Here is a 25484-nt window from a genome sequence, read left to right as displayed (position 1 = left end):
AAGGGAGAAAAACAAAAACACACAAAAAATAAAAGTTGTAATCGTGTTCTGTGGACGTGAATGGAGTGCAGTGTGACCTTACACCTCTAGGGGGCAGACTAAGTTTCCTTATACCAAAGACAGACAGGAAAACACAAAATATTTTCCAAACGTCTGACTTGAGTCTGACTTGGCCGCGTCTCTCCCGACACCAGCTCTAGTGAAGACTTTCGTTTTCCATTAAATAATTCGCACATTGGTAGGAATAACCAGAGTATTAACAGGATGAGCAATGCAATAGTCAGAGAAGTCAGGAGACAGCGGCCCTCTAACATGGCAGCCGGGATCACCCTGAGATCACAATCTAATAACACATCCCGAGCGCCAGCCTGAGAGGTTACCTTTAATAAGTTGATGTGCTAGTGTACTGTTTGGCCCCTTTTCCAGGCTGTGGACTATACAATTTGCGATTCTTGTCAAGTGTCCCATATAGCCGTACCGCTGGCCTCCTTCTGACCTAAGACAGAAAACAGAACGCAACTTCATTGGCAAAAAAAAACGAAAACCAAGACACTAAACTGCGCCTATAGAGTCTGTGCGTGGTACATTAAGGCTGTTACAGCATCAGGTTCTAAAATAACATTGGTAAATCAAATATTACTCTCTAGTCATATAACAGGAGAGCGATGGAAGCGGTTTTATTAATGGAGGTCACAGAGCAGCATCAAACTCAAGTGAATGGGGGCAGCGCCGCACCTCAGTCAGGTTAAAGGGATCCTATCATTCAGACGACATTTTTTCTAAGTACCACGTCAGAATAGCCTTAAGAAAGGCTATTCTCCTACCTTTCGTGGCCTTCTCCGTGCCGCCGTTCGCCTACAATCCCAGTTCTTGTCAGAATGTAAATTAGCTCTCTCGCAGCACTGGGGGCGGGCCCCAGCACTCAGACAGCACTGGGGGCGTCCCCAATGCTGCAAGAGAACTCTCTCCAGCGCCGCCATCTTCAGCCTCTTCTCCTGGCGATGGCTTGTAACTTCTAAGGCCTCCGGCCTTGGGCACAGCAGACTGCACATGCCCATAAGTCACTAGAAAATGGCCACTTGCATAGTATTGTAAGCGGCCATTTTCTCGGGGGCCTATGGGCATGTGCAATCTGCTCCGCCCGAGGCCTAGAATGAAGAGGCCGTTCCAGACGAAGATGGAGGCGGCGCTGGAGAGTTCTCTCGTAGCATTGGGGACACCCCCAGTGCTGTCTGAGCGCTGGGGCCTGCCCCCAGTGCTGCGAGAGAGCCAATTTACATACCGACAAGGACCAGGATTGTAGGAGAATGGTGGCATGGGGAAGATAACGAAAGGTAGGAGAAGAATAGCCTCTCTCAAGGCTATTATTCCGACGTGATACTTTAAAAAAAAAAAAAAAAAAAAAAAAATGTCGTCTGAATGATAGGATCCCTTTAATGTACATTCACTTGCATCTGTTTATAGGAACGGGTTGCCCCCTAGTGGTAAATTATCGGCATTAGATTTGATTTTGCAGACTTGTTTACTAACAAAAGTAATCAGGAGAGAGGGAGAGGGCAAGGGTGGCTCTTAAAGGGGATGTACTATGCATTAAACTTGCATCGATTTAGTGGATGTCCAGGGTCCAGACCCTCCCCCACAGATCATATACATTTGGGGCCAGAAATCCCCTCTAGCAGCTGAATATTACACAGACTACACCACATAGGCGACTCCAGAACTACTTACTGTCTCTTTTCATTCAAGGCCCAAGCTTCAAGTATTCTATCTATGATGTGGCATTTCAAGAAGAGCTGGAAGAGAATCAGAAGACGTATTAGACCCTTGTGGAAGGAGAGGATAACGTGGATGAAGGCTACAACGAGGACGTACATGTTGTAATAAGAGGTGTTCGGCTGCGCCATTCTGCTCACTGTTCGCGCTCTCTTTATTCTCACAAGGACTGGCGAGTATGAGAGCGATGCAGATTTCCACTTGCGTGTGAAGAAAATTGTTCCATGTGTATTTGAAAAACATATCCTGCAAGGAAAGGAGGATGTGAAGACGTTACATAGAGCATTACGTGTGATAGATATGTAGTGGTTGTTGATGCCAATGGCTAACAGAGAATTCCCAACATGACAGATCTTGTGGTCATTTCTAGCAGGCAGTGGTCCAATGGAGGACAACCGGCGACGGGGCCATGGGCGGACATGAGGCTAACGTAGCACAGACAAACACAAGTGGACGCTGGCGATGATTTAAAGGTGTCCAAGCACGTGATGGTGCACAGCGCCCCCTTAAGGCTGTACAGCCAATGACTGGTCAGTGTTCATGCCAACAATGGCCACATCAGCATCATAACGGGACCACTGGGCACTACAAAGTGTCCTACACTGAAACTTATTTTCTATTACATTGATCTATCAGGTTCTGTGCCATTACTGCTCAGCCCTATTCACTTAACGGGACCGAGCCGATCATGTCACCAACGAACACATCAGCACAGGGAAGCGTTTGTGAGTGTCATGGCCTCAATAGCCAACCGAACTTACCAAAATAACTCCTATAGTGTTTAACTCGATTAACTCCATATTGATGCTTCGTGTATTGGTCTGTAGCAGGCTGGCTATAAGTCTGATCACATGTAACCGAGTGTTCCCTACAGGCGGATCTAAGACGCCCCATGTGGTCTTCATGACATCTGTCTGAAATGGAAAAGTGAAAGGAAAAAAAAAAAAAAAAAAAAAAAAAAAAAGCATTAGACAAAAATTCAGAATTCTCAAGAAACTGTCACAAGAATAAGAAGATCGAAACGTCGGCTACGGAGACCAGGGAAAGAAAAAACAAAATTACTTTTGGAGGGTCCAGGAGGAGCTGGTGAAAGGACGGAAGCTTTTCCTGAATGGCAGTCAGAACGGTTCTGTTCACTGAGAAGGCAGAATGGTTGAGGCCGGGAGGGCAGACGTCTATGTGACCTTCAAATCTACAACAAAGAAAAGCAATCTTTAGGTATCACAGCACACAGAGGCAAAGCTTCGCTGTAAGGCTACGGTCACGTCTGCATCAGTGTCTGCTGAAAATCAGCAGAGGAAAGTCCTGCACCAATGTATTTGCCCTCTGAGAAACAGACCCCATAATAGTCAAAGGGGTTGGTCAGACTCCATGCAATACAGCTGTTTTGGCAGCCCATTCCCTGACGGACAGGAATAGAGGTGACGTTTTTGTAAACCTGCAACCTTGACGTAACTTATAGGGAAACACGTGATCAAGCAAATAAACGGCGAGTGTTACTGCGCGTTACGAGTTGCTTAAAGACCTTTGATGTGTAAGATCCTTCAGCAGCTGTGACACCTGTACAATGTGGGTCTATGACCATACAGAGCAGCTCCATCTAGTGGCCAACAGAAAAAAAATATCATGTGTGTTATATTACTCTGAGAAAAAAAAAGGGGGGGGGGGGGGAGAAAAAAAAAAATAAAAAAATTCCAAAACCACAAGTGTAAGACATTGTTCTACAAAACGTTAGACTTACGCTGGCCGCCTGGTTTCTAGCAGAGTCAGCAGTATCTGGATCGCGCTGACGATGGCAGACTCATTCTTCTCCTTTAAAAATATATTTGACAAGAGCTGTTCTAAGATTTCTTGCCTACAAACAGATACAGAACATTAAGAGCATGTAAAAACAACAAGACATATGGAAGTCATCCTACACAACCAGAACCCTGTATGTACACAGCAGACAGAATCTGCAACAACCCCCCCCCCCCCACACACACAAAAAAAAAAAAGTTACTTTCGCCCCTAAGTGGAAATTCAGTGAAACTTTTCTACCAGTTACTTTATATGGTCTGCAAAAAGATTGCCATGTGTGACTTGTGTTGGAGGACTTGAGGTTACATCGCTGGATCTTCCCTGATCTTCTCTAGCCCTTTGGGGAGGCCCTTCAGGATACACTTGAGCTTTCCACCTTTTCTAAAAGACTTACAACACGCTGAATAGTTTTCAGGCACGTTTTGTATTTCATGAGCTGTCGGGAGAGTCAGACACCTGTCTACACATGAGATAGCTGGATGGTTCTTACAAAACCATTGTGAACACCGCACATCTTTAAGGTGCGTTCACACATTCAGATTCTTCAATGAATTTTTTTGAATGCAAAGAAGCAGCGCCTTCATGGGATTTAAGTGCCCGATACTACCACAACACCCACCCTTCTACACCTTTACCTTCAATACCATGCAGTCATTGAAGGTGGCCTGGCTTTCGGCCACTCACAGCTACCTGAACACGTGCACCCTCCTTAAAGGGATTCTACCATTAAAACCTCTTTTTTTGTGGATAAGACATCGGAATAGTCTTTAGAAAGGCTATTCGTCTCTTATCTTTAGATGTGATCTCCGCCGCACCGTTCCTTAGAAATACAGTTTTTTACCGGTATGTAAATTAGTTCTCTTGCGGCGATGGGGGCAGGCCCCAGCGCTGAAAATGCAATGGGGGCGTCCCCACTGCAGCTCAAGAACACGATCCTGCGACGCCTCTATCTTTGGCTGGATCCTCCCCTTCTCTGTCGTCTTCCTCCTGCGTCACCTCCGACAGTGAGACACCAGCAGAGCCAAGTGCGAATGGGAGGCCGCTCCTGCATTGAACTACAAGAGCAAGAGAGGCCTCCCAAAAATGGCCGCTGGCCGGCACGTGCAGTCGGCTCTACTAGAGTCTCACTGGCAGAGCCAACTGCGCAGGCGTCGGAGGTGACGCAGGAGGAAGACGACAGAGAAGGGGAGAATCCAGCCGAAGATAGAGGCGTCGCAGGATCGTGTTCCGGTAAAAAAAAACCCAAACAAACAGTATTTCTAAGGAACAGAACGGCGGAGAGACGAATAGCAATTCTAAAGACTATTCCGACGTCTTATCCACAAAAAAAAAAAAGTTTTTAATGGTAGAATCCCTTTAAAGTCAGATAGTACCTGGATACCCCGTCACACCGACCTGCCATGGTGGTTAATAGACACCACTATTACAATGCCACAAATCAAGGCAGATCAGGCCGAGACACTGTGTAACATGACAAGTACAATGTAGATCACAGAGTTCTCTAGAGTCGGCCGCGTTGTGTACTTTTCTAGAGTTGCGAGAAGAGGGTCTGGCTCTGGGCTGTTCTGGACCTGTAACATTTGATCTCTGCTCAGGCGGATGATCTCACAAAGGGACTGCGACGCATTTGAATGTCTCTGCAAGACAAATATTATAGGTTTATTACCAAGGCAATTGATAAAGACAATGAGGGCTGCAGTGCATTGTGTGAACTAGACTGCTGCTTATACTCACATCTTCATCCTGAGTGGGGTGAACTAACTCTACAAGTCTCTGAATTATCTTCTCTTCATTCAGCCACTACAGAATTAGACAAAAGATTTTTAATAAAAAGCATGGGGAAAAAAAACAAAACAAAACAAAAAACCCTGTACAGTATACAAAACGTCAGAGAGAGGGAGGACTTGTGTACAGGATCCATCACCACAAGATCTGATCTGTTTCCTATTATATCATCAGATAAGATCAGACATTAAAGGGGTTGTCCCATCCCAAGGTTCCCATCTATCCCGGTAGCTTGTGTCAATTGAAGACTTTTCCTAAATCTATTGCTTCAGCAATGGTGCTTTGTTTTCCTGCTATGTGAAATTATTCCTCCCATTGTCTACACAGTGTTTCCATAGAGTCGGACCTGTGTGATAAGGCAGGACAGATGACATCACTCGCTGCTTTGTCTGTTCTCCCTATGTAAATACAAGTAACACTGAATCTGTTCTCTAGCAGCATCTGCATATTATTTGTATTAGATAGTATAGTATCTCTTCCTAGTAGAGATGAGCGAGTACTGTTCGGATCAGCCGATCTGAACAGCACGCTCCATAGAAATGAATGAATGAATGGATGCATCTGGTACTTCCGCTTTGACGGCAGTCGGCCGCTTAAAGAGGACCTTTCACCATATCTGGGCACATGCAGTGTTATATACTGCCGGAAAGCTGACAGTGCGCTGAATTTCCTGATAATACTCGTCTATGGAAGAGCACTACGAGCAGAGGGAGGGGGCGTTCCTCCCCGCTCCACAGCACAGCGTGATAGGCGCCGCGAGGCAGAAGGATGTCTCTGGCTAATGGTCAGAAACGCCCTTCTGACCATAGAAGAGCTACGGTACCGGACCGTAAGCTCTTCACACCGGGCACAGATCGGGAAAGCCGACAGTGCACTGAACTCAGCGCACTGTCAGCTTTCCGGCACTATATAACACTGCCTGTGCCCGGATATGGTGAAAGAATTGAATGGAACGACACACTTTCTTGTGCGAAGTAACAAAATATTTATTCTGTAGAGCAGAGAACTCTGCTCTACAGAATAAATATTTTGTTACTTCGCACAAGAAAGTGTGTCGTTCCATTCAATTCTATATATCGGGTTGGGACCCTACGACCACGCTACATTTGGACCTTGCATCCCTTTACTACGGATATGGTGAAAGGTCCTCTTTAACCCCCCGCGTGTCGGCTACGTCCATTCATTTCTATGCGAGCATGCGGTTCGGATCGGCTGAGCCGAACAGTACTTGCTCATCTCTAATTTCTAGTAATCCTAAGTATTGCTATACTTCAGTGTCCTGTTCCCCTGTTGGGGGGAGGCGGCTTGGATAAGGAATACAGAAAGGGAGAAGAGACAGCAGGCAAAGCTGCTGAAACAGGGAGAAGGGAAAACCTCCGTTTCCATAGATATAAGTGACATGCTGCAATTTCCAAAACAGTGCCGTTTTGGAAATCGCAGCATGCCCGTGTTGTGATTTTAACCGCAAAGTGGGCACGTGACTCGCATGAATCCCATCCACTCTGCAGTTACTGTATAATGCTGCAAATTTTTCCCCACAGAGTATCCGCGGCGGGCAAATTGCAGCATTTCTGGCCCATGGGGCCCCGGTCTTAGTCACAGAAATGTGCATATGACAGGCCTGGGCTTCTAATACCTGAAAGCCCATGCTTTGTATAATGAATCCATGTAGAGAGTAGGGTGGTGCTACTAAATGTATACGGGCAATATAATAAAGGATAATAGAACAGACTTCAGGCAACTTACTGGTGGTGCTCACAGTATAGAGAGACCCAAACATAGCACATTGAGGGGGAAAAAATAGAAAAACTGGGCACTCACCACAAAGTATATGATAAAAATCCAGTCTTTATTTCAAAAATCCACATGGGAGGATGCAGGCCTGAAGGGAAGGAGCAGGCGTGCATCCTCCCGTGTATAATGAATACTTAGACCTGAGAACTTACATTTAGGACATCTTGCCTTAGTTGTGGCGGCTCAATACACGTGAGAAGTCTTAGCAGCAAATCCATAATAGCAGAGGTTCCTATATGTTTAATGATCAAGTCAACAAAGTCATCTTTCTTCTTTAAAAAGGCTACGATCTGCAAAAGGAAAAGAAGAGACTCAGATAGCAGAGGATGTCCTACCTGCAAAGCCTCACAAAATCATCCAGAAAGGACCTGTAACCTACAATACTGGCAGGTTACATACACAGTGTGTCTTAAGGAGAGGTTAAGTTTCTGGTCTTGAGAGGTTAAATGATGAAGTTAAGAAAGCGTCCCTTTAAGGGTGGCAGGAATGGGACTGCAGCACTATGTACACTCAACCATCTCACCGCAGCACCTTAAAGGGATCCTATCTTTGAAATACATTTTTTTCTCCCTAACATGTCAGAATAGCCTTAAGAAAGGCTATTTGTCTCCTACCTTTCCTTATTTTCTCCGCGACGCCATTCACCTGCAATCCCGATTTTTCTTGGTATGTAAATGAGCTCTCTCGCAGCACTGGGGGCGTTCCCAATGCTGCCAGAGAACTCTCCAGCGCCACCTCCATCTTCTTCTGCAACGAGGTCTTCACCACATCTTCTTCCGGTGGAGTCTTCTAACTTCTAGGCCTCGGGCAAGTAGACTGTGCATGCCCGCGGCTACAAGAAAAATGGCCCCTTACACAGTATTGTAAGCGGCCATTTTCTCGTGACCCGCAGGCATGCGCGGTCAGCTTGCCCGAGGCCTAGAAGTTAGAAGACTCCACCGGAAGAAGATGTGGTGAAGACCTCGTTGCAGAAGAAGATGGAGGCGGCGCTGGAGAGTTCTCTGGCAGCATTGGGGACACCCCCAGTGCTGCGAGAGAGCTCATTTACATACAGAGAAAAACCGGGATTGCAGGCAAACGGTGGCGCGGAGAAGACAAGGAAAGGTAGGAGACGAATCGCCTTTCTTAAAGCTATTCTGACATGTTAGGGAGAGAAAAAAAAAAAAAAAAAAGTGTTTCGAAGATAGGATCCCATTAAATCCATCACTGCGGGTGCCAAAAGTCTGACCTGATAATAATCCCCTCTTAGGTCATCAATATCAGTCCTAAGAAACCAATTCAGGCTGCAAAATAACAGGTCTGTCTGGTGTATAAAGACCACAAAACCTCTAAGAGAACATCAATATCCTTGAGACGTGATCTAATAGAAGATGGCCAATGTACATAAGATTTGGGTCAGGATAAGGGGGCGGTTTCATTCTATTCTATCAGGCCCCTGCAGCGTATATAAGTCACCATTGTAAAGATCTCCTAAACCATTGCAGATAACCTGTCCAAGGTACAAACAACATCACAAGAATGACAGTGTGTCACAAATACATACTTGGCTTAGAAGGAACGTTCTCCTTCCAGCGGTGCACGTACCTGTTCAGGTTTCCGGCTGATTAAAATGCTTAAAACTTTGCTGAAGAAGCTGGCGAGTAATGGATTCAATGGGGAGTCATTCAGCAGAAAGCTGTAAAGTCTCTTGAGTAAAGTCTCGTCTTCGCCAAGTCTGTCATTTATCTGCGACACATCTGAGGTCAGCAACTCGCAAGACAAATTGGGATATCTAGAAGGTGGAAGAAGACAGAACCAAACATTAAATACATTGTCTGCAAACTGTTGTCACATGTGTACAGCACTCAGACTAGTACGAACACTCGATTACCCCAAGTCACGCTTTCCCTGAGATTGGCCAAGATGCACCATGTGATTATATCTAGCACACTTACAGGAGGTCTGGGGGAGCTAAAGGTCCCCATCTTCCTCCGGCAATTTCATGGAGGATCCAGTTTGGTTCTGTTCTTGGGTCCCTGTTCATGGTCGGACTCTGACCTCGGGTCGCTCTATCCTCACCTCATTCCCTGGGCTATAGGGGTTGGCTGGTTATAGTAAAGTCTATTTGTGAAATTAGGAGTGACCCCGGGGTGAAAGGGCCGATTCACATCACATGACCTAGGACCAGACCCCTGGGTTCAGTGCAAAGTAACCAACAGAGGAAGTGGGGCAAGATTAACAAAGTACCGGCATGAAGTGCACATTACAATCAGCCAATAAAGGGGGTATGAGCATTTATCCTTAAAGGGATCCTATCATTCAGACACTATTTTTTTTGTAGGTACCACGTCAGAATAGCCTTTAGAAAGGCGATTCGTCTCCTACCTTTCCTTTTCTCCTCCATGCCGCCGTTCACCTAAATCCTGGTTCTTATTGGTATGTAAATGAGCTTTCTTGCAGCACTGGGGGCGTCCCCAATGCTGTCAGAGAGCTCTCCAGCGCCGCCTCCATCTTACTGCAACGTCCTCTTCGCTGCGTCTTCTTCTGGTGGAGTCTTCTTACTTCTAGGCCTCGGGCAAGCCGGCTTCGCATGCCCACAAGAAAAATGGCCACTTCCACAGTATTGTAAGCGGCCATTTTCTCGTGACCGGCGGGCATGCGCAGTTGGCTTGCCCTAGGCCCGAGGTCTAGGAGTAAGAAGACGCTGCCGGAAGAAGATGTGGTGAAGACCTCGTTACAGATGAGGATGGAGGCGGCGCTGGTGAGCTCTCTGGCAGCATTGGGGATGCCCCCAGTGCTGTTTGAGCGCTGGGGCCCGCCCCCAGTGCTGCGAGAGGGCTCATTTACATACCGACAAGAACCCGGATTGTAGGTGAACAGTGGCGTGGAGAAGACAAGGAAAGGTAGGAGAAGAATAGCCTTTCTAAAGGCTATTCTGACGTGGTACCTACAAAAAAAATATAGTGTCTGAATGATAGGATCCCTTTAAAGCATCTCTCAGATATTCCTAATAGAAGGGTTTGCCTCGGTCATCACAACATATACAGAAGTAAACGGGATCCAACACAGCCAAACACAAGTCACCGGGGTCTGTCCTGAAATATCCAGCATGGCATCACGGTTTATTATCTAAAACCATCGCCCTTTTCCCCGTATATTTCACTATTGTGCTGTAAATATGTCACACATCCGATACGTGATTCTCACACTAGACCCGTATTTCTATGTTCCCTTTATAACGTTGGTGACAATTATTATACGATTGCCATTTTTATACTGCACAACAGATGAGGAAAGAAGCTGTTCCTGGATTTCTATTCTATTTTCTGCACGAGACTATTGAGGCTTTGGCTTCCTGCCCGAGCTGCTAATTACAGCAATTAAAGATCTACTTTACGACAGTCACAAGAATAGTCTGATCATTATGGTGTATGGGAGAGTTTGGGAGGGGTGTGATGTGATAACAGGGACTATAACCTGGATCAATAGTCTGAAGTCACCTCTTTTAGGAACGGTCGTTCCTGATAACAACAGTCAGCGACTAACACCACCTTGTATGGTGAATGCACTAAAAACCGGGCCCTGCAGCGTGAACAAGACGCAAACTGTATTGGAGACCAATCTCACCCCCCTTTAGGCAACACCCATCCAAAATGTTGGGGATTAGGAGTAAATGGGCGCACACTCCTCTAGTCTATACAATACAGCTTTAGACAGAAGACCATTGGCCCGATCTCTTACTTGTAGCGAATCTTTTCGTCCATGTCTTGTGGAGGTTCTTCTGTGATGAAGGTCACCAGATCTTCCAAACATTCAGATTTTAATAAAAACTCCACAAGTTTGCGGTTCTGGGCCTTGCACTCCTGCAAAATGTCCTCCTCGTCCATCAGCTCCTTGAGGGTCACCTCATCTCTTTCTAAGAGGGTGTCTATGTGAGATGACGAATGAAGGTCGAACTTCCAAAACATACTTGGCTGATGAGGAAGAAGTTACATTTCAACGTCTAAAATACTGAAGATGCAGTCACCTTAGGGGCCCGTTCACACAGTGTCTGGAGCAGGTAGACGGGTCAGACTCAAAATCAGCTCGACACAGTCTTATATTCAGGTGAACAGGAGACCCTGATTGTTCCTATTTGCCTTCTCTATAATAAAACCACTTTCCATAATGAATCGTACAGGTGAATAGAATCAGCTTACGGATTACATGGAAGTCTATGGAGAGGGGGAGGGGCTGCTGCTACACTCTGCTAGAGCGCTGTTTTGACACAGCTGAATCTTAAAGGGATTCTACCACTAAACCTTTTTTTTGTGTGGATAAGATGCCGGAATAGCCTTTATAAAGGCTATTCATCTCTTACCTTTAGACGTGACCTCCGCTGCGCCGTTCCTTAGAAATACCGGTTTTTACTAGAATGCAAATTAATTCTCTCGCAGCAATGGGGCCGGGCCCAGCACTCAAACAGCGATGGGGGCGTCCCCAACGCTGCCAGAGAAATGTCTCCAGCGACGCCTTCAGCGTCTTCTTCCGCCGTAGGCTTGTAACTTCTAGGCCTCCGGCAGAGCAGACTGCACAGGCGCACAGGTCACGGGAAAATGGCTGCTTACACAGTATTGTTAGCGGCCATTTTCCCATGACCTGTGCGCCTGCGCAGTCTGCTCTGCCCAAAGCCAGAGGCCTAGAAGTTACGAGCCTGCAGCAGAAGACAACGCTGAAGAAGATGCTGCAGACGAAGAAGGAGGAATCACTGAAGAGAGTTTTCTGGCAGCGGTGGGGACGCCCCCAGCACTGTTTGAGCACTGGGACCCGCCCCCATCGCTGCGAGAGAACTCATTTGCATACAGGTAAAAATCAGTATTTCTAAGGAACGGCGCGGCGGAGATCACGTCTAAAGGTAAGAGACGAATAGCCTTTCTAAAAGCTACTCCGACGTCTTATCCACAAAAACAAAGGTTTAGTGGTAAGAATCCCTTTAAAGACTCTACCGCTAACCGAATGGGGCTATAACACAATCCTCCGACCATCTCCATAGACTTCTGTGTATGTAAAGGATTGCCAGCCCATATAATCCGCCTGCTCTTCTATCACCATCTTATACCCGGCGTCTTCACTCACTTGCTGCAGATTTCCCAACCACATCTGCCGGGAGTTTGTTCCAGGCCTTTACTACTCTTTCAGTGACACAATAGAATTACAAAAACTAAATTCTGCTTTTGTCGGCCGTCTGTGGCTGATTTTGTTTGTACCTGCAAAAACCGTGTGTGAACATCCCCTTAGGAGACAAACAAGTAAGACAGGACAAATAAGCGGCAGTGCAGACTAAGGCTACATTCACACAACAGAAGTCACCCATGAACTTGGCCTGTGTGTGCCGGATGGACGGTCTGAACAGTATGCTAGAAGAGAGACCCCTACCATTATATAGTTCTCTAGAGATCTACTGTCCCCTAGTGGTCACTGTATTGGGAGGGCTATACAGGTACGAGATCCTCCGAGCATCGTGTCCGGGCCGCTAATACCAGAACACAGGCCAAGCGTCACGGGCAGATGTTGTGTAAATGTAATCCAGGACAATGTCTTTCAAAAGGAAACGAAAACCAGCTAGAAAAAGAACAAGAAGATTAGAAATCCTGGTTAATCTATCAAAGAGGGGACAAATTACACAAAACAAAAAATGGCAAGAGAATATAACAGTGACTGAGCCATTAGGGCCTGTTCACACCATGAGGTATAGACGCTGGGATCCGGGTGACGATGCCGGACATCTCCCCGGGAGCGGCCACTGAATACTGGAGATCGTCTATAGCAGGGGTAGGGAACGTACGGCTCTCCAGCTGTTGCAAAACTACAACTCCCAGCATGCATACTGGATCTGCTGTTCTGGGAACTCCCATGGAAGTGAATGGAGCATGCTGGGAATTGTAGTTTCACATCAGCTGGAGAGCCGAAGGTTCCCTACCCCTGGTCTATAGCCACAGTGACCTATAGCAGCGCTATATACGTGTCCTATCTTACCTTAGCTCGTCATATCCGGGGAGATGATCGGCTTCAAAACACATTTTTGCATTAGTCAACATGTCAGAAGGTCACAAGGTCCCTCAGCACCCCCAAATATTGTTACCAAGAGCCAAGGTAAGATGGGACATCTGTATAATGTGGAGAATACACCCCAGGAAAGCTCTACAGTGCTGTGGTAATCCATAGTGTGAACATACCCTTAGGTGACAACCAGTCCAGCAGGTCTGTGCAGCGAGACAGACGCCGTCATTGGGGAGGAGTCTGGTGGCAAAAATATCAAAGGCATTTCCCACTTTCACATAGAAAGAAAAGCTTAATCCTTGTAGAATGAAAGTGTCGCACTCTCAGGAATGAGCGTTACCCCATTCCTGTAACTCAGTATTACTATTGGTCAATGGAGCCGATCGACACGGACAGCAAAGAGCAGAGGTCAGAAGTGACCGCGTATCCTAGTGATACGACAACTATACGAGACGGGCAAATCCCATAGAGGAAACCAGAACACGGAGAGTCCGGACCATTCATCAACTAACAATTAAGCTTTTCTATTGTACAAGACCAGTTTAGTTTTCTGCGTCGTGGGGTTACCAGGCTAAAAATATTAAGGGTAGGCCATCAGTCCTGAATGAGCGGGGTCTGACTCTATACACCCCCCAAACAGCAGGTACAGAGAATGGAGCAGGAGGCAGACAGCGCTGTTCTCTGTGTAGTGGCCACACCAGGTAACTGCAGCCTCGCTCCCTTTCAAGTCAATAGAAGCTGCAGTAACCTGGTTTAGCCACTAGACAGAACGGCGCTGTCTGCTTCCTGCTCCATTCTCTGTATATAACTGGGGGTCCTGGGTGTCAGACCCTCACTGACTCATCCTTGGGTCAGGCCATTAATAGTTGTAGCCCAATATACCGACTCTCATATACAGAGCGTAACAATCTCTACTCACAATAAAGTTGTTAGTCACAAAAGACAAAAGTCACACAATTTTTTCCAAACAAGAGGAAAAAAAATTAAAGTGGGAAGAAAAGGGTTAAAGACGTTACTGGGTGACATGATGGTAGTGGGTTATACAATGCAGCAGGTTCTTAACGTTTTCACTCCTTTGGAGCAGCAAATCATTCAATGCTCAGGTCCCAGCGCCCCATTCACTACAGACAGGGGGACCCCGGATAATGCACCCCTTACCATATCAATGATACTGAACCAGAGAACTTGGCGCATCACACCCAGACCCTCAAGACGTATCTACATGATCGCAAGACCCTCCATGAAACCCTGTCCGTGTCTAGGCCACATTTGTCAGCCACAGCCAAGTGAATGGAACTTACTGAATGATCTCAAGTCATGGCTAAAAGTAACCCCATCATGTACCTCCTATCTTTCTAGGTTTAGGGTACATTGCGTTAGAGGGCACCCATTGAAAAAGTTCCAAAGTGGGTATTGCCACTGATAACGGAGGGGAAGATTGGGGCAATATTAGTTATGAATAGTTTAATGCACCACGTCTGCAGGCACAGGTCACACTAAGTCAGGAATATCCCTTTAAGCAGAACCCAAATAAGCAAATCGAGTCAGTCAATGGGAACATGGATAAAAAAAAATAAAAAAACACAACACACAACACAACACACAATCCCTCCGGTCCAGAGAGTCAGAATGGGAAGAGGAAAACAATTTGCAACAAAGTTAAAAAGTGAAGGTTATGAATTAGAACAATTGTCACAACCAGTAAGTGGTATTAATACAAAGGGTTAATAAATTAGGCAGGTAATCGGTTATTAGGACGTCGTCAGGACACAAATCAATGACAAACGGTGAATCAGTTTTCTTCATCTACATCCAATAATCATAAAAATCAATGAACAGACAGACAGACATAAATGAATAATGGAGAGACTCGTACTACGGCAAACATGATTCTGTGAAAGGTCACAATGTGTCCTCGAGGCAAGATGGCATAAGGGGGTTCTCATTCAACGGGGGCAGGTGGAGGCAAAGAAGATTAGTCCATCAAAATCCAAATGACAGCTCCTTGGAATAAGGGAAAAACAAGACTGAGAAAATGGCAAGATGGAAGTCAGCCAGAACTTTACAGTGTAGCTTCACCGAACCTGCGACCCCATCACTGACCGGGGAAGAGTCTACAGCAGCCCCAAAATACACAGCAATGGCGTCTGCCCCAGAGGACAACAGGGTAAGACTGGGAGAAGCTGAGCTGTGTGATATATAGGGGTATAGGACGGAGGGAGAGAAGCTTCTCTATCATATACCCCTACATAATCACACAGCTCAGCTTCTCTCCTCTATTAAAGGGATCACATCATTAAAAGGCAATTTTTCTGTGATTATCACATAGGAAAAGCCTTAAGAAAGGCTATTCTTCTCCTACCATTAGTTGTCTTCTCCGCGCCACCGTTCGGTATAAATCCCGTTTTTTCATCGGAATACAAATGAGTTCTCTTGTAGCACTGGGGGCGGGTCCCAGCCCTCAAACAGCACTTGGGGTGCCCCCAATGCTGCGAGAGAACTCTCCAGCGCCACCTCCATCTTCTTCAGGAATGGCCTCTTTACGCCTCCTCTTCCGGTGCTGGCGGTCAAACTTCTAGGCCTCAGGCAGAGCTGACTGTGCATGCCCGCTGGCCACAAGAAAAATGGCCACTTACACAGTAAGTAAGTGGCCATTTTCTTGTAGCCTGTGGGCACAGGCATTTGCTCTGCCCGAGGCATAGAAGTTTGACCACCAGCACTGGAAGAAGACTCGTAAAGAGGCCGTTCCTGAAGAAGATGGAGGCGGCGCTGGAGAGCTCTCTCACAGTATTGGGCCCGCCCCAAGTGCTATGAGAGAACTCATTTGCATACAGAAGAAAACTGGGATGTCTACTGAATGGTGGCAAGGAGAAGACCTCTAAAGGTAGGAGAAGAATAGCCTTTCTTAAGGTTTTTCCTATGTGTTAGTCACAAAAAAATTGTTATTTTAATGATCGAATCCCTTTAAACAACCGTACATATCTCACAGCTCGATTTATCATATTCTGCTCTCAGACAGGTGAGCAGACATAGGCCATCAGGTTCGCTTTAAGAAACAGCCAATAGAAAATCAACTCAACAAAATTTTCTGTAAGGTGTTTGTTAATGACGTTCTACCAATATCAGACGGCAGTAGTTCTGTTTGACAGAGGAGCCGGGTAATGTCACATCTTATAGATTCTCTATCCTGGGGGACACCAGATTAGAGGGGGCGTCATTGCCAGAAGAGTCCTTGTCCTCAGTGGTATAAGCTGCAATATCAAATAGAGCCAATGAATGGAGCGCAGCGTAGACTGCCAGGACTCCGACTCCTCAACAATCTGATATCGGGGCCTTTACTAAAGATCAAAATCTAGGAAAAACCAATGCACACAGGCCAATGCCGTTTCTGAGATGCAGAATATGAAGCGTATTATGGAACTGCTGCGTAGACAATGACTAAATTACCGTAGTCGGTAACAAACGTAGCACCGATGTGAAGCTACACTTAAAGTGCCCCAGGAACAGAGCGCAGGGTACTGGAGGCCGATCATAACAGGTTTAGACAAAACACATGAGGATACAAAACAAATTTAGGTAATGAGACTCATGTAAGCAGCATATACACCGCCATCTGGTTACTACAACAGGTAAGTGGTCACCATTAAAAAAAACAAATGTGCATAAGGCAAAAGGTTTTTGACCAGTGAAAAGCAACGAGCTTTATGGCAATGTCACCTACATAGAGTCTCCGTGTTATAGGAAGGATGTGACATGCTGGGAGACGATGTATGGAGGGAAGTACAAGCACATGCCATGAACAGAGGAAGGGGAGAAGATACTACAGGAGAGCAATATCACATTGGTGATGAAGAGGAAACAACCGTACCTGACGCGGCGCCCACATCTGCGCTTTAAGGCCAAGTTAATAAAACAGCAAAAAGTTGTCAAGTTCCCTTTTAAGTTTGCAAACGAAACGTTCGGGACAAATCTCACACTTACCTGTTAAAAGTAGCTAAAAATGTTAAGAAAATAAAACGATTCTTAGTTGCTTCAGCTTCTGGCCCATTACAGGGTGTCCCGACTACATTAAAGAGAAATCTGTACAGAAAACTCTTCTGCCTAGAACAAAAGAAAAAACATTAGATTATTAGGTGCCGGGCTCAGACAGACAGAGCTATAATCTACACAAATAATCTAAAACAAATAGCGCCACCCCTGTCTGTAGGTCAGGCCTGGTATTGCCGTTCCTCTACTTTCTTCAATGAGGACATAACCATAGTGTTGTAGTTTAGGGGAAAAAAAATAAGTATAATCCATTTCACGAGCCGTTCTATGAAGAGCAGTTTCCCTTTCTTATCCTTCGGGTCAGTGAATAATAACTAGAACTCTTTAGCAGTCAGGTGACTCAGGCCGAGCTGCAGCCCCATTCACAGCCAATACACACCGGAGCAGCGCCCACTGCTGGCTGATCATTGGGTCTGCCAGGAAGGCATCAATAGTAAAATCCCACAACAACCCCCCCATTAAATGTACATCGAACTCTCACTGCCTTGCAGATTTGGAAAAGGAGAGTCAGATTCTCCCAGGCAGGTTTTATGCACACGTGAACACGTCATGCACACATTTCTTTTCTCAGTTAGTTTCAGATTGACATAAGATCTTAAGTCTACAATAAATAAAAAAAACCTTCTGAACTCTCATAACCCTAAGACTAAAGTAATGCGCCGCATACAGTACAGAGGCCCTGCAGGGTTGTGTGTGCAAACAACAGGGCTCAGGTTATAAAGAGAGCCAAACGCTCGGTGTGATGGATGTCAGGTCTCACATATACTCAATGGTCACCTGCAGAGGGCAGCAGGGGGGTGTCAGAGGGGCCGGAGGTCAGAAGGGGGGTGTCAGAGGGGCCGGAAGTCATCATGGGGGTGTCAGAGGGGCCGGAGGTCAGAAGGGAGGCGTCAGAGGGGCCGGAGGTCAGTAACCCCGACTACAGCAGGCGGCTCCTGGATGAGACTCTCCGCACGTCCCGATGTTTACTGTGTAAACTTATTCACACAAGACGCTGAGATAAATGTCAGTAATTGGAAGCACATGAGGTAAAGATGGCTCTGATTTATGGCGTCCGAGCTGCGCCATGTGACTTGTGACAATATTTGGTGGCGGTATATTGTATCTAACACAGACTATTGATTTACTAAGAATTAAATGTATCTGTAACTGAGGAACTTTGTAGCACTGAACTAAAGGCTTAGCTGAGAGGAGACTTTTAGATCTGATTTGACGGTGCGGAGACACGACCGAGGCCAAAGAGACACTTTAGGTACAGAAGTTAAGTAACATATAGCGTGTTCAGCCCTGTAGTTGGATGCATATGTCTGAATACACACTGATAATATCAGGGATTTCTCATAACCCATATTCCATAATCCTAAAGAGTTGATTTCTTTGTACATTTGTGGTTTTACATACTGATGACCACGTGTTTAGTGCCTAATGTCTGACAAGTGCTGCGGCCTCGTCACTATGACATCACACTCATCAGTCACATGGTACAACAATAGCCCAATCCCATATAAGAGACACAGCGGAGAGCCGGGACGTTAAAAACACATGAAATGCAAGCATAACATTTTACTAGAGAGACACTTTTAGGATAAGGCCCGACATCAACTGCACAGGTTTTTCCGCAACGTGTGAATGGTATTCGCCAACCAACATGTGGCATTTATGACATGCAGGGCCCCGGCCTTAAAGGGATTATCCAGTATCTACTATTGATGGCCTAGCCTTAGTAGATCAGCTGGTATTGTTGGCTCCAGCGGAGCAGCGGGGTTCCCTCTCCATATTAGCGGTTTCAATAGGATATAATAAGTATATTAGTAAAGTGATATAGAGCAGTTAATGGGGCAAGGCCTCTCCTATCAGCAGGACAGGGGATAACATGTAGACCGATGAGGAATGGCCGTTTGCTTCTATGCCCAGGTACTCAGTCACTGAAAGATGGGAATATATTACAGGAGTATATTTAGTACAGTAAGTAAATTACTCATCTAACCACAGCCAAGTATCACGTCATGTCTTCTTATGGCCCCAACAGCACCACAAATTGGAAACCACAGAAATCGTCCATGTTTCTGAAGTCCGTTAAGTTATATAGCATGTTGGACGGCTCTAAACGCCATCGCACTCATTGCGATCAGCAGAATTGGGGAGTCACTCATGTCCTGGATCGCGACACCGGACCAAGATAACCAGGCACTCGTCACATCAAAGCTCCCAAATAAAGAAAAGCGGCTTTTGAGTGTAGCCTGGAGCAGGACTATGCTGTGGCGTCAGTAAAGACATGACAGGGATTCCCCCTGAGGAGGTTGGGGACATGCACCCTCTGCATAAAGAGCACCAGTATCTGTGACCCAATAACCAATCAAATGATTCCAGCCCATCTATACACAGGAGACTCAGGGGCCATAGAGGATGTGCACAAACAACTTCAATAGAGAAGGAATTAAAAACGTAGCATTAAACAGAAATAAGAAGATGTTTAGCAGAAGCTTGTGTATTAATAGGGGCAAGTCCAGTACAGCGCCCCAAACCATGACCCCGGCCCACTACCTTTATTCTGGTCTACGTAGCCCCATCTACTTCTCTACCTTCAGGAAAAAAATTCTCTGTGCTTGGATGATTGTAATCCACGTACAGATGCTGCAGCTAAGGGAAGGGGGGGGGGGGATACACTTAAAGGGGATGTTCACTTTCTCATATTGATAACCTCTTTAGATCGGGTCATCCATATTAGATCTGTGAAGACGACGCGGCGCCAGGTAATGTAGCACCAACTTTAGGCACCATAGCGATTAGAGATGAGCGAACACTGTTCGGAACAGCCGTTCCAAACAACATGCTCACAGCACGCTCCCATAGAAATGAGTGGAAGCGGCCGACACGCGGGGGGTTAAGCGGCCGGCCGGCCACCAGCAAAGTCTGCGTGCCAGGTGCTTCCATTCATTTCTATGGGAGCGTGCTGTTCGGATCGGCTGATCCGAACAGTGTTCGCTCATCTCTAATAGCGATGTCCCATTGAAGTCTATGCTGTGAGCCAGGCCACACAACAGGGGGCCGCTGATCTGCAGGGGAGCGGTAACACTAGGTCGGCGCACAATACTTCAGCTATCTCTGGCACTCATTGAAGGGAATGGGCGCATGGATTCAGACTACCCCGGCCCTGATTCTCAGAGTCCGGTACATAGACAGTATATAGTCTTGGTGTTATAATGCCTTTAAAGGGCGTTTGTCAGCAGAAAACTCATCATGTTGCTTTACTTGCATATCGCCAGCATATTCCATAGCGCTATCACAGCACCTTTTACTTCTCCTCACACATTTTCCAAACATGCCTTTGTTATTTAGCATTGCAGCTCCGGTATTGTGATGAATCCCTCTTATTCATAGACAAGTTCAGGGGCATTTCTCATCCTCTTTTACCTCTAAGGGGGCGTTCACACTAGCGCCAGTGTCTGCGCAAAGTCTTGCAGACATTAGCATCGGCCACCGACACTAGTGTGAACACCCCCTAACTGGTGGGAAGATAAGAAATGCCCCAAAAGCCCTTACACCTAGATTACATATAAATATTTGGTGTGTAAGGAGACCTACAAGGTACTGCCATTACTTGGATTCCGATTTTCCTGCCGTGACTCCCTTTACAGAGAACCCGTCGCCATCCCCAGCACATTCAGCTCTTTGCATCATTTAACAGTCACCGATTCCAGCACAGACTGAATTTTCTGTCTCACCCCCTCCGTTCCCAAGCTATAAGTTCAGTCCCTGTACTGTCAGGTGGGCGGTGTAAGACAGGAGTGGACAAGGGGGTGTGATTCAGAGCTCTGACACTGGCTCCCTCGGATTGGAGCTCTGAATCACACCCCCTTGTCTGCTCCTGCCTGACACCACCCCTGGCACCAAAACTAACAGCACCAATTGCTCAGGAAGAGGGGGTGGGGGTGAATAGAGAAAAAAAATTGCAACTGAGCCAAAATCATTAGAGCAGGGGCTAAGAACTGAAGTTGGAGGAGGTGGTGAAAAAAAGAAAATGCAGCATCCCAGAAGGTATTTTGGTCTGGTCCACGAAGGCCTGAAACACCCCTGATCGTGAAAGGGTTAAAACTCAATCTATAACAATCATTTAAAAAAAAAAAGCCATTCCAGTGGTGGATACGGACGGCATGAAGATGATATCTGCCTCCATGAGGGTGCACTTACATAGTCACTATTTTATGGTTTTCTCTCTGCAAGGGATTATTGTGAAGCCTGCAGGTCACCACTGGAGGTCACGTCACCTGTCTCTACCATTCTGAGCGACTTACACAGGACAAAACCCAAAAAAGTTTCAATGAATCCAAGAAAACTTTTAGGAAACTGTTGCCAAATCCATTCGCTCATCTCTACATATTGGCCATCACACTCTTCCCTGGGGGAGCGGCCACGTGATGCCGCCAGGGCCCTGGGCTGAGCACTACAGCCATTCCATTATCCATCTACTTGCAGCTGCCAGTGAAGAGTACTGTAGCCTGGGTGCCTTTATAGAGCTGGTGAGCAGGGGTGCCAAGAGATGGACCTCCCCCCCCAATCTAATTATACATACCATCAATCTGATTCCAGAATTGAGATGGAGATTTTGTTTAAGGGGAGGTCCAACCATGTTCAATTTTTTTTTTTATGTGAGCTTTGGTACAAACTAGATCCCAAACATCCACGTCAAAGAAACTATTGCTGCAAATGGCACGGTTTTTTTTTGCGGCGTGCGATTTATAATTAAAAAAAATTGTGAAAAAAGTGAATATACATCTGTGCCACTTCAGATGAATGAGGATGATCTGCACCAGTTCAACACTGGAAACTGCAGCAGAAACCCAAGGATATGTCATGTGTATGTGATCTGTAGGGGTACGTTCGCCATGGTCCAGCCACAAGGAGATGCCAATGCTGTGCAGCCTAAGGGGGCGACACCCAAATCCCTCACAGATCAGCTAGTAGATGGGTGACGCATGTCAAGTAATACTAGAGCCAGCGCTCTGCAGTGCCCAAGGCCAAGCCTGCACTAGCTGCTGCTGGAACAGCTGATCTGTGCGGGGTCCAGGTGTCTGATCACATGCTGATGACCTATCCTGTGTATACGTCATCAATATGAAAATTGGATTTGGAGTCAGAAAATCCCTTTAAATGAGGTAAAAAAAAAGGTTTTTTGCTTTTTGTAAAGTCTTTTGTATGTTTGGACCTGTAACACACGTTAGAGGCGGATCCTCGGGTCCTGCTGCAGTTTGGAGTGTTGAGCTGGGGCTGAAACAGCGGCAAGAATGAACAGGGTCAGCGGTGTGAAAATCGGGTTTGGGACTGCACAACCCCTTTAAGTCGATGGGGAACGGATCTGCACTCCGCAGATTTTAATGCTTCTTTTTCCCCTTCTGAGTGGATGAGACTACACAAGACTCAGCACATTACTGGTACCGGATAACACAGATTTTCTCCGCTACGTTCCCACAACCTGAGGCCTCGGCCTAGGGCCATTATAACACTGAGCTCCTCTTAGGACCAGCCACCAATATTATTGGCCGAGCTTGGTATTGCCTCTCAGTCCCGTTCTTTAGAATGGGACTGAGCTGTGACCTATAGATGTGGCCTGAGGTAGAGAAGATCATCTGTGTGCCACAAGGTCCTCACGCTGCTGGTGGGTGGGGTCCGAGTATCTGACATAACCAATTTTGAGGGCCTTTGCAGCACACAGATGAGCTCCTCTACCTCAGGCCACATCCATCGGTCACAGCTCAGTCCCATTCAAAAGAGGCAATACCAAGCTCGGCCAATACACAGGACATGGCGGAGGTCTTGGTAAGCAGTAAAGAGGTCACAGCACAAGTCCAGACACTGCACCCTCTCCGATCAGCTGATCTGTGGGGGAAACAAGAGTCAGGCAAACAATAACTAGTTACTGCTGACTCAGAAAATCCCTTTAAGAAACCCAATTCAGCTCATCAGTCCTCGGAGATGAGGTCTCACCACAGACACGTGACCGCGGCAGTCCTGGAGGCCTCAGTAGTCCTGACCGGTCACCTCTGACCAGCGATCGGCCGCAGCAGTCACATGTCCACACAATGACATAATCACTGGACAGTACAGCAAACTGCGGGGGGCGTTCTAAGCGCCATATACGGTGATATTGGGGCAATCAGTAAGGAGAACGCGACCTCTCGTTATCTTATGTAACACCAAGTGGTTCAGAACAAGAATGACTACCTGATGGACAATCCCTTTAAGGAAGCAGAGACACATGACTGCAGCACTTGTAAACACAGCCCCAGCCTATACTACAGGCTTAGAGGCAGGGGAAGGCCTCAGACCTTAAAGGGGAACCCACCCCAAGTCTGGGAGGTCAGAGCCGGCCTGGAGAAAGCAGAGAAGGGGCAGCTATGTGACCTAGCAGGGCTCTGCGATACTACAGGGCCAGGCCTCACACGGGGCCTAGTAAGACCGGGCCGGTGGGAGGGGACGGCTCCGACACCGCCGCCTCACAGGAAGAACTCCCCTCCCTCCCTCCCTTCTCCGCCGGCCCCAGCACCACTATAGGAAGGTGCCCTGCGCCCCTCATAGGACAAGTTACCCCACCGGACGACGGGCGCGCTCCCAAGGAGGCCCCGACACCTCCGGAGACTCCTCAGGCCAGCAGCACGGAGCGACGACACCAAGGAAGCCAATACTCACCTCGTATGACTAAATAACCCGGTCCAGTCAGGCGGGAAAATTGCTCAGCACTATAGGCGACTTTTCAAGATGGTGGACATATCAACTCTTGCAAACCTCCCCCCTCCTCCTTCAAGGGGACGCCTCCAGCCAATCAGAGGAGCGAGCCGGCCGTCGTTTTTAAGAGACCCACCGTGATTGGCCCGAGCCGCTGTCCATCACTAGCAACCGCCTTGTTGTGCAGCGACAACGGTCGCGGATTGGACGCCGTGGCTGCCAATCAAATAAAAATGCGTGACGAATGTTCCCCTCACCTGATTGGCCGCCGTTCAATGGAGTCAAACTTGAACTCTGCCAATGGCTCGTTATGGCCGCCGCGGAGACAGCCTCCTAGGCCATAGCAACAACGCGACGTACGAGTGACTGACGGCTCTGCGGACCAATCGCTGGGCGAGAATTTAGCGCAGCGGCCAATGAAAATCCGCGGTTGGCCGTACCAGTAAACGAATGGGCCAGTTTGGTAGGCGGGAGGCTGAGGCTCTGTATCGGGGCAGAAGTGAGGGGGATGGGGCGCTCGGTTTCCCGTCGCTTGAATGGTCACCGTCCTATAGGATAATAGTCACGCTCTGTATAGCCCTATAGAATCTATAGGTGATGAGGCGATGTATAGTATACACATATAGCCCTATGGCGGATGTCACCGGCTCACTGACTAGAATAAGAAAACTACGTAGAGTGTCGTAGGCCGCAGCTGTCGTCATGGCAAACTGAGCGGAGGGTGCGTAGAGGACGGAAGCGGGGAATTAGCTCAAATGGTAGAGCGCTCGCTTAGCATGCGAGAGGTAGCGGGATCGATGCCCGCATTCTCCACATTTTGGGGCAGCGGCAAAATTCTTATTTTATGGTCAGAAATTTCCCTATTTTTATCATCTTGGAATTTAACCATTTCTTACATTATTTCTACCTATTAGCATTTCATTGTAAGTGTCATAACAAGGATCAAATTGTACGATGTAATAGATTACGTACAGGATGGCGGCCGCGGATTATATTACATATATATTACGTACAGGATGGCGGCCGCGGAATATATTACATATAGATTACGTACAGGATGGCGACCGTGAATTATATTACGTATAGGATGGCGACCGACGGCCACAGATTATATTCTATTACTAGCCTCCTTCTGCGGGTTGTTGGCGTCGATGATCCGCCTATATTCAGCAAATTGCTGCCGTCCATGGTTCGCCTGCTCCAGCGTTTCAGCAGCTCTTAATCTGTCCTGCTGCTGAATTTGTTCCTCGCACCTGAGATTGTTCTGGCATCTCAGCACCTCGCTGGGACACCATATAATGAGCGTGTTGTTGGCGTTGATGATCCCCCTCAGCTCCGCTTTAGGAGAACTCTGTGACTTCTGGCTCCTTCATAGCTCTCCTTGTTTGCAACAAATTAGATTTTCTTTTTCCCGGCATGTTTAAAAGTAGCAAATTGCAAATTTGGATTAAAGGTGTTTTCCCATCCAGTGTGTCAGCACTGCCTGGAGCAGATCAGATAATATGCAGATGCTTGTACACAATGGACTGAGGGTTAGCTGAGTG

General features: G+C 46.9%; 1 protein-coding gene and 1 non-coding gene across 5 annotated transcripts in view; one reads left to right on the top strand and one right to left on the bottom strand.

Annotated features, from left to right (window-relative positions):
- The window catches only part of PPP6R3 (protein phosphatase 6 regulatory subunit 3), a 39680-nt gene extending 15680 nt beyond the window's left edge, over nucleotides 1–24000 (bottom strand). For all 4 annotated transcript variants that reach the window (XM_075280810.1, XM_075280811.1, XM_075280813.1 and 1 more), the window contains exons 1-14: nucleotides 23905–24000; nucleotides 17152–17271; nucleotides 15047–15174; nucleotides 10873–11105; nucleotides 8737–8923; nucleotides 7305–7442; nucleotides 5308–5373; nucleotides 5098–5210; nucleotides 3515–3628; nucleotides 2836–2965; nucleotides 2535–2687; nucleotides 1873–2019; nucleotides 1729–1793; nucleotides 381–496 (exon numbers count right to left, since the gene is read on the bottom strand). In XM_075280810.1, the coding sequence (XP_075136911.1) occupies nucleotides 381–496; nucleotides 1729–1793; nucleotides 1873–2019; nucleotides 2535–2687; nucleotides 2836–2965; nucleotides 3515–3628; nucleotides 5098–5210; nucleotides 5308–5373; nucleotides 7305–7442; nucleotides 8737–8923; nucleotides 10873–11105; nucleotides 15047–15058 (1474 nt within the window). In that variant the 5' untranslated portion in view covers nucleotides 15059–15174; nucleotides 17152–17271; nucleotides 23905–24000. The remainder of the gene's footprint in view (nucleotides 1–380; nucleotides 497–1728; nucleotides 1794–1872; nucleotides 2020–2534; nucleotides 2688–2835; nucleotides 2966–3514; nucleotides 3629–5097; nucleotides 5211–5307; nucleotides 5374–7304; nucleotides 7443–8736; nucleotides 8924–10872; nucleotides 11106–15046; nucleotides 15175–17151; nucleotides 17272–23904) is intronic.
- Nucleotides 24001–24680: 680 nt separating this feature from the next.
- Nucleotides 24681–24753, top strand: TRNAA-AGC (transfer RNA alanine (anticodon AGC)). Its single transcript has one exon. It is a non-coding gene; the product is annotated as a tRNA-Ala (tRNA).
- The last annotated feature ends 731 nt before the right edge of the window (nucleotides 24754–25484 follow it).

The sequence above is a fragment of the Leptodactylus fuscus genome, chromosome 7, assembly GCF_031893055.1.
Source record: "Leptodactylus fuscus isolate aLepFus1 chromosome 7, aLepFus1.hap2, whole genome shotgun sequence".
NCBI lineage: Eukaryota > Metazoa > Chordata > Amphibia > Anura > Leptodactylidae > Leptodactylus > Leptodactylus fuscus.
The sequence above is the reverse complement of the archived record's forward strand: the minus strand, read 5'-3'. Positions and strand labels throughout refer to the sequence as shown.